This window comes from Chiloscyllium plagiosum, chromosome 17 (genome assembly GCF_004010195.1).
Source record: "Chiloscyllium plagiosum isolate BGI_BamShark_2017 chromosome 17, ASM401019v2, whole genome shotgun sequence".
Classification (NCBI taxonomy): domain Eukaryota; kingdom Metazoa; phylum Chordata; class Chondrichthyes; order Orectolobiformes; family Hemiscylliidae; genus Chiloscyllium; species Chiloscyllium plagiosum.
This window is the reverse complement of record NC_057726.1, coordinates 4587403-4596714: the sequence shown is the minus strand read 5'-3', so window position 1 is coordinate 4596714 and position 9312 is coordinate 4587403. Positions and strand designations below refer to the sequence as shown.

General features: G+C 40.7%; 1 protein-coding gene across 3 annotated transcripts in view; it reads right to left on the bottom strand.

Annotated features, from left to right (window-relative positions):
• Positions 1-9312, bottom strand: part of tk2 (thymidine kinase 2) — a 26787-nt gene extending 17475 nt beyond the window's left edge. The window contains exons 1-3 of one of the 3 annotated variants that reach the window (XM_043706541.1): positions 9130-9213; positions 8065-8108; positions 7911-7959 (exon numbers count right to left, since the gene is read on the bottom strand). Coding sequence is in view for 2 of the 3 variants with exons in the window: in XM_043706540.1 (XP_043562475.1) it covers positions 8065-8108; positions 9130-9229 (144 nt within the window). In the remaining variant the exon portion in view is untranslated. Of the gene's footprint in view, positions 1-7910; positions 7960-8064; positions 8109-9129 lie in introns of all 3 variants that reach the window. The other 2 variants (XM_043706540.1, XM_043706539.1) reach the window with 2 other exon arrangements.

Below are 9312 nucleotides of genomic sequence, written 5' to 3'. Positions count from 1 at the left end.
GCTACTTTCTCCCCACCCCCACCCTCCTCTAGCTTATCTCTCCACGCTTCAGGCTCTCTGCCTTTATTCCTGATGAAGGGCTTTTGCCCGAAACGTCGATTTCGCTGCTCCTTGGATGCTGCCTGAACTGCTGTGCTCTTCCAGCACCACTGATCCAGAATGCCTGTAACAGTAGTAGACTCGCCAACTTTAAGGGCATTTAAATGGTCATTGGATAAACATATGGATGAAAATGGAATAGTCTAGGTTAGATGGGCTTCATATTGGTTCTACAGATCAGCGAAACATTGAGGGCCGAAGGGTCTGTACTGCGCTGTAATGTTCTATGCCTCCAGGGGCCCTGCAGTGTTAATGGATGGAATGTTTATACTGCTGAGTTTACAATGGACCATCATGCATCTGTATTATAACAAAACTTTGCAAATTGCTCATAAAATTACAAAATTACATGTACATAGATCCCTGAAAGTTATCCCTGAAAATAAATTTTGCATTTATTTCAGGCAGTAGGGAAACACCAAGCATCAGTTAAACTTGTGCCTTTAACTCCAATGCCTGCTTTCAAAGTACTGTTCAGCAGGGTCTTAACAGGATATCTAGGGCCTCTATATAAAACTAGGATTGGGAATCAATATCCTCTAACCATTATATATGCTTGAACAAGTTTCCTGAGGCAGTGCCCTCATTAAAAACTTACATCCAAAATAATATTGGAAACGATAGTTCATCTTTTCAAGGTATACTTTCACCAAATAAATAAAAATATTAAATTTGATTTGATCTTATGTCACAAGTAGCCAAAGAATTAATGAATAACTTGGGAATAGTACAATTTACATCTTCAGTTTACCACCACAATCTGGAATACCGGAAAGGTGGAATCAAATTTAATAAGCTTATTAATAAAGACCGTAAGCAATAGGAACAGGATTAGGCCATTCAGCCCCTCAAGCCTGCTCTGCCATTCAATAGGATGATGGCTGATCAGACATTTCACACATCCACTTTCCTGCCTTTTCCCCATTGACCATTGTTATCAGGAATTTCCAGTGGTTGGGATAATGGAATTCCCGTGTAACCTAATGAGTCCATAGTATTCAGTACTTTAAAACTGACATATGGACATCAGGGGAGGAAATGTAACAAATTGATTAAATGGTATTTTATAAACCAAAGCTCAGGAGCTACACTTTCAACTTTTACTTTGAGTTTCCGAGAGAAACTAACCTAACTTCAAGGGGTGATCAAAAAGCAGTTGAAGAGTGAACATAGTAAGAGCTAGGAGCAGGAGTAGGCCGTCTGGCCCCTCGAGCCCACTCCGCCATTCAGTAAGATCATGGCTGGTCTTCTCATGGAGTCAGCTCCACTTACCCACCCACTCACCATAACCTTTAATTCCTTTACTGTTCAAAAAACCCATCTATCTTTGCCTTAAAAACATTCAATAAGGTAGCCTCAACTTCTTCACTGGGCAGGGAATTCCACAGATTCACAACCCTTTGGATGAAGTTCCTCCTGAATTCAGTCTTAAATCTGCTTCCCCCTTACTTTGAGGCTCTACCCCTTAATCCTAGTTTCACCTGCCAGTGGAAACAACCTCCCTGCTTCTATCCTATCTATTCCCTTCTCAATTTTGTATGCTTCTATAAGATAGCCCCCTCATTCTCCTACATTCCAATGAGTGTAGCCTCATTCTACTCAATCTCTCCTCATTTGCCAACCATCTCGATTATGAAAATGGGAGAAGATAAAGCAGCTAATAGCTGGGATCTTGTTGCTGAGGACATGGTCATGGTATTGTTTTTGTTTGCATTGTTACCTATTTCCAAGTTCACCAGCACACATCACTGCAAAAAGAACCTCAATGATATTGTTTAGATCCAGGGTACTCAAAATAGGGAGAAAAGTCTTGGGAATGCAGCCAACATAATAAAAGACCTTGATTATACTCTCTACCACCTTCTTCCATTAAGAAGAATATACATAAATTTGCAAACACAACAGATTCAAGAACAGCTTCTTCCCCACTGTTTTCAGACTTATGAACAGGACTCTCAGAGACTAAAGTTGATCTTTCTTTGCACCTTCTCTACAGCTGCAACATTGTATTCTATATTCTGTTCTATTACCCTGATGTACTTACATGAGATATGATTTGTCTGGGTAGCATGCAAAACAATACTTTTCATTGGATCTCAGTACATGCGACAATTATAGATCAAATCAAATCAAAATCAAGTGAATGACTTTGTTGTGTTAATATGTAAATGAGATATTATGACAGGGTGGATAGTGAGGAGAAAAGCTTATTTACAGTAGTGAAAAAAGGGAGGGAAGTGAAAACCAGAACCATTGAGAAAGGAAATCAGTAACTGAAAATTCAAAAATCAATCTTCCAGTAATCTGACTGAATAATGTGGAAAAAAGAAACAGAAGTGGCTGGAAAAGCTCAGCAACTCTGGCAGCATCTGTGAAGAAAAATCAAAGTTAACATTTCGGGTCCATTGACCCTCCCTCAAAGGGAAGAGTCACTGGACCTGAAACGTTAACTCGGATTTCTCTTCAGAGATGCTGCCAGACCTGTTGAGCTTTTCCAGCAACTTATGTTTTTGTTTCTGATTTACAGTTCTTTCAGTTTTGAACAATGTGGAGGTGCTAATTATATAGACTGGGGCAATACTCATTGGAATTTAAGAGAGTGGTGGGTGGGGGGAGAAATCAAAGTGAGTCAAAAAACTATTACAGACTTATAAATCAACAAATAGGCCACCTGAAAAGCATCTTTGACTGTACATAAGGTTAATGTTGGGAACATGTTATCCATAAAACAAGATCCTTTCAGAGGGTTCAGTAGGTCCCAGGCCTCCTCCACTGCCAAACCCTTACCACCCGACGCCAGGAGGAAAAACGCCTCATCTTCAGTATTGTGTCCTTCCAACTACAAGGTATCAATGTGGATTTCACGCTTCTCATTTCTGCTCCCCCCACCTTATCCCAGATCCAACCTTCCAATTTGGTGCCAAATTGACCTGTCCCATTTGTCCATCTTCCTTCCCATCTATCCGCTCCACCCTCCTCTCCGACCTATCACCTTCATCCCCAACTTCATCCACCTATTGCATCCTCACCCTCCCCTACCATTTTCCTCTCAGCCCCTTTGGGCCATTTCCCATTCCTGATGAAGAGCTTATGCTCAAAACATCGATTCTCCTGCTCCTCGGGTACTGCCTGACCTGCTATGCTTTTCCAGCACCACACTCTTTGACAGCATCCTTACAGATCCAATCCAGAGAAGTTAGCGCAATTTAGGGAAGAGATTAAATTTGCAATGGATATTGATATCACTGAATGCTTATAGTACTGCAGCTCACCTTTTGTGATAGTGTCAAAACTGGATGGACGACAAAGATTTGGTATTTATAATCACAAAGTCAAATTGTTATGGAAAGCAGATTCATAACAGATTCCATAACTAGATGACTGTATTGAAAGAACTAGACATGTACATGTGCACAATGTGTGGCCAAAAGTGATCTGTAAAACAAATAGTGGGCAGTTACGTTTACTGATAAAGCAAAGAAATATCGGCTTACGTAACAGCAGATGGACCTTACCAATGTGAAGTCATGCAATCTGGAATAAAAAATGACCAGCAAATTTCCAATATTAACCAAATTTACTGGAGCATAGTGTAACAGCATTGTTTACATTGATGACTTAGCTATGTTCAGCCGAACCTGGCAAGAACATCTTGAACAAACTGTTTGACTGGCTACAAGAATCAGTTTGGTCATAAATCTAACAAAAAGCGAATTTGCCAAAGCAAAGCAATTTATTTGGGCCACACTGCAGGACAAGCTCACACATAGTGCACAGAGCAACGGAATAAAGGGACGTACTAGATTTCCCCTAACCCAAGTCAAAATGCGAATGTCGTAAGTGGATTTTATCAGGACTCCATTCCGGAATTCAGTGCAGAAATGGTTCCTCTGACAGATTTACTGAAGAATGGCATAAACTGAATTGACAAAAGAAGGGCAATGTGCCTTTGACAACTTCAAAACTGTGCTAACTACTGCACTGGTTTTAGTCACACTGAATAATAGGAAGTCATTCAAACTGGCTACTGATGCCAGAGACATCAGTATCCCTGCTGTTTGACTAAAATATAAAATTAAATATAAGGGATCAAACGGACAGTTATTTTTCACAAATACCAAATGTTCGTCAATAGAAATACTGAATAATAGAGAAGGATGGGGAGGTGCCAGTGTTGGACTGGGTTGGACGAGGTCAAAGATCACACGACACCAGGTTATAGTCCAACAGGTTTATTTGAAAACACTAACTTTCAGCGCACCTGATGAAGAAACAACGCTCCAAAAGCTAGTTTATTCAAATAAACCTGTTAGACTACAACCTGGTATCATGTGATTTTTGACCTGATAGTGAATGAGACACTGATTCTTGTATTGGCTCAACGTTAATTTGTTAGACCAAATTTTAAAAGTTTGTCATGTATACAAACGAGAATCTGTCAGCTTTTTTTGGAGATACTTTGCAACAAGAAATGAAGCTTAATGTTACAAACATACAATTTGAAATCATTCCTGTGACTGGTAAGGACAACATTAGAGCAAATGCTTTGTCAACAACAGAAATTAATGAAACCAAATCTGTGAACAAACTGGACTTGCAGGGACAACATGGCTGTTATGAAAATCTGTGTTTAATCTAAATGTACTTCTGTTTACACAACATATAATGATAATGAAAAAAATCAGAGAAAGTGAACAGGAATTTAGTAATGCCTTTCCATTTTTTCTTTGGAGCGGGTGTAATGCAAAGTGTACAATATATATTATGCTGATACATTTGTATTTAAAAGAAAAAAAGTCAGAAGGTTATATGGAACAGTGACCTAAATGTATCAATTCCAAAAAATATGTGACTTCATTCAAGTGCCTAGCAGTACCCCTGAAGTGTTGATGGATAGAATGTTTATACTTTTGAGTTTACAATACACCAGAAAGCCACTATGTTTGGTTTTGAGTTCAGTTCAGAAAGGAGAAAGGACTCTTCTAGCAAAAGAATCAAGCTTGTGGGCGGCACGGTGGCACAGTGGTTAGCACTGTTGCCTCACAGCACCAGAGACCTGGGTTCAATTCCCGCCTCAGGCGACTGACTGTGTGGAGTTTGCACATTCTCCCAGTGTCTGCGTGGGTTTCCTCCGGGTGCTCCGGTTTCCTCCCACAGTCCAAAGATGTGCAGGTCAGGTGAATTGGCCATGCTAAATTGCACCTAGTGTTAGGTAAGGGGTAAATATAGAGGTATGGGTGGGTTGCGCTTCGGCGTGTTGGTGTGGACTTGTTGGGCCGAAGGGCCTGTTTCCACACTGTAAGTAATCTAAAAGTAGTCTAATCTAATCTAATCTTTTAGTTCAGGGAACCAGTTACCAAGTGTTTCGGTTTGTGAAGCTTCTAAGCTAGGAGAGCATGTTATTAGGAATGAAACGTTTCAGCTATCAGGACTGTGCAGGCTTCAACAGACTTTGAAAGGAATTGTGAAACTATATAGTCCAAAGTAAAGAAATGGAAGGAGTCAGTTAAATTAAAGAGTTAAAATGGGAGTGAAATTTCTCTGGAATTGAGTATCTGTGAAAGGTTAGGGTTGGGAAACAGGTTGACATTTTGTTTTGCTGCACCATTGGTATAAATGTTTTGATTTAATCAGTAAAATTGACTTTTTTTTCTCTTTTGTAATGCTATGCATAACAAAAATTCTCTGCCAGTATCTAAATTATGATTCACAATTAGAACAGCGACCCACCTTATACAGTGAGAGAGTTAGAAAGTCATACAGCACAGAAACAGACCCTCCGGTCCAACTCGCCCATGCTGACCAAGTGTTCCAGTCTGAACTAGTCCCACTTGCTTGCATTTGGCCCATATCTTTCTATTCTTTCCTATTTATGTATCCTGTTCAAATACCTTTTAAATGCTGTATCTGCACCTGCATTCACTACTTACTCCTGCAGTTCATTCCACATATGAATCACCTGTGTGTGAAAAAATTGCCCCTCAGATTTAGAAGGGACTTTCTCCCCTCACCTTAAAAATATGCACCCCAGATTTAGACTTCCCCACTCTAGAGAATAACCCTTGCTATTCACCTTATTTATACCCCTCATGATTTTATAAACTTTTACAAGTTCAACCTTCAACATCCTACCCTCCCGTGAAAAAAATCCTAGCCTATCCTTAGAACTCAAACCCTCGAGTCCTTCCAACAAAAGATTTATCTTTTCTGAATCCTTCCTAAAACAGGACAGCCAGAACTGTACATAGTAACTGAGAAGTGGCTACATTAATGTTCTATACAACCTCAACATGATGTCCCAACTCCTACGCTCAACGGTCTGAGCAATTTTAATCCCAACGCAAATGAACTCACACATAACAAAACAGAAGGACTCTGTCGAGATTATCTTTTCAAAAAAGACAAAAGAAAACACCCTTATTAGGCAACGGTTTGCAAAACAAACAAGTTAACTAATTTTCACAGGACACAGATTTCTTGTTGACTAAATTGACCAATGGAAGAACTTCCAAGCAAACTATTCCAAGTGGCCACAGTTCAGCTTCTCACAGTTTACAAGGTCGTACAAACACTGCAACGTGGAAGCTTTACCAGGTTCCCAATTTCTTCAACCAACAGAAGGGGACAGAAACATTGTAGCTTTACTCCAAGCTTTGGAAGTTTTATTATTTCTGATTCCTTCGATCTTTGAAACAGAAGCCAAAACCAGAAAGAGGTTGAGGGAACGTTCAGTACAGAGGCCACATAAGTCTCTTCCAAAGCTAAGGGCAACAAACCACACCTCTCAGCTCCATAAGCGATTGACTTGGCTGATTTTCCAAAGTCCCTTGTCTTTCTGTAACTGGCAGGGAGATCACAACTCACATCAAATTATTGATTTCATTTCCAAGGAACCACATGAGTTCCCTTCTCCATTGGTTGAAAACCCTGTTTAATCTGGAAAGTGACCAAACAGTCCAATATCTTACAATTTTTCACATAGTCCACAAACATAGATGTGTTGTCCAAACACTTTTGTATAATAAACTTACGCTGTCATTTAAGAACATCTGCAGCCTTGTGTGAATACATTTCAGTAAGTAACCACCATGCTAACCAAATTAAAAACAGAACCCCATATCCACATTCCTGATGAAGAGTCTCCTGCTCCTCAGATGCTGCCTGATCTGCTGTGCTTTTCCAGTGCCACACTTTTTAACTCTGATCTCCAGCATCTGTAGTTCTCATTTTCTCTCATAAACAGATGATCTGTCTAGTCAGATTTTTATTCAAGGGTCTGCCCTGTCCAATATCATCACCACTTGGAATCATAACACCTCTTATTGAGGAAGGCAAGTTACCTGGAAGATGGGAGTGAATTCCCTGCTATTCTCTGAGCTGTGTTATCGGACAAAATGGCAGCAAAATAAAATCTCAGTTTAACATCTTTGTTCAGAAGCATAAACCTTACAATACAATAGTCCCATATTCCTGCAGCCTGCATTGTCACATGCTCAACTCCTGGATGTACAACTTAAAACAGCTGTCTGCACAGGGGTGAGAGAAATTGAACCAAGCTGATGTTCAATCCTCCTCAGGTCAACTTTCAGATTGAACATCATTGGGGATCTTAGTTTCCCCTAATTTTTCTGCTGTTCCTCAATTTGTTTTTCTGGGACTCTGACATTTCATCACAGTTGATTACAGTATTCAGTCCTGAACCCTGAGAAAAATACCTTGCTAGCTGTTTTACATTACGCATAAACTTACTGGGATCAGCTAAAGGGAAACTTTCATAAGCAGCTACTATGACACTGTAAACCCTCACCTACCTTGAATCAGGAAAATTATGGAAGAGCCCATTCTTGTTCTTTTGCTGGTCTGAAATACATTACATTTGCAATGTAATGTTCTAACAGTTAAGTCAGCTTCTGTACAATACACATATATTCATCACTAGGGGGCAGCCAATACTGTGATACATACCACCAACTTCTCAACCTCTTTGGATTTATTGCTGTACAGTCGAGCTAGGAAAAGAAGGAAGTCCATTATTAAAAGAGTAAAAGAACAAAAGGGGGAGACAATAGCCTTGTGGTATTATTACTAGACTGTTGACCCAGGTAATGTTCTGGGAACTCTGATTTGAATCCCACCACAGCAATGTTGGATTTGATAACAAAAGATCTGGAATTAAGAATCTAATGACGACCATGGCATTGTCATGATTTGGAGACATCGGTGTTGGACTGGGGTGGACAAAGTTAAAATCACACAACACTAGGTTATAGTCCAACAGGTTTATTTGGAAGCACTAGCTTTCAGAGCACTGCTCCTTCATCTGGTGGCTGTGGAGAATAAGATTTTGTCTTATAATCTTATTCTCCACACTCACATGTTGTGTGATTTTAACATGGCATTGCCATTTGTCAGGAAAAACCCATCTGGTTCACTATTGTCCTTTAGGGAAGCAAACTCCACCTTATCTGGTCCAGCCGACACATGACTCCAGACCCACAGCAATGAGGGTGAGGCTGAACTGCCCTCTGAGCAATTAGGGATAGGAAGTAAATGCTGGCCGAGCCAGAGCCATGATGAAGACAAAAAAGGACAGACAACAGAGCCGGAATGGGTGCAACAGGGAGACAGAATGACCAGCGAGGATGCAGACAGTGAGACACACACAGAGTAATAGGGACCTAGTGTTGAGACAGAGAGAGATAAACACACAAAGCAATAGGAATCCAGCAATGATGCACAGAAACGTAGAAAGCGAGAGAAAAACACACACACAGCTATACGACCCAGTGGCGGTCACAGGGAGAAAGCCAGGGGCCCAGCAAAGGGTTAGGAGGTGTCAGTCCATTTTAAACAAGAAAAAGGGAAGTTAGAAAATAATCTAAAGAGGGATTTCACCCTAAAAACTCCAAAACGTGGGCATTAAATGAGGCACGTCTGAAATGATTAGCCATCTAACATTCAGGCCAGAGGATTGTAAATGTATCTAACGGTGCATCCCTGGGAGTTACAATGTAGCTGTGTGCTTCCTACCTGCGGAGCCCGGCCGGCTCCGGGTCCTGGGCACCAGGCGGTGAAAGTAACTGCAGCAGCGGACAGAGACCCCGAGAAGTCCCCGCACGGCCAGAGGCATAGCAGCAGCAGCAGCAGCAATTACACACACTCACAATCTACATCAGCTGCAAAACGGAAGAACCTGTTCAAACCTCTGACTCG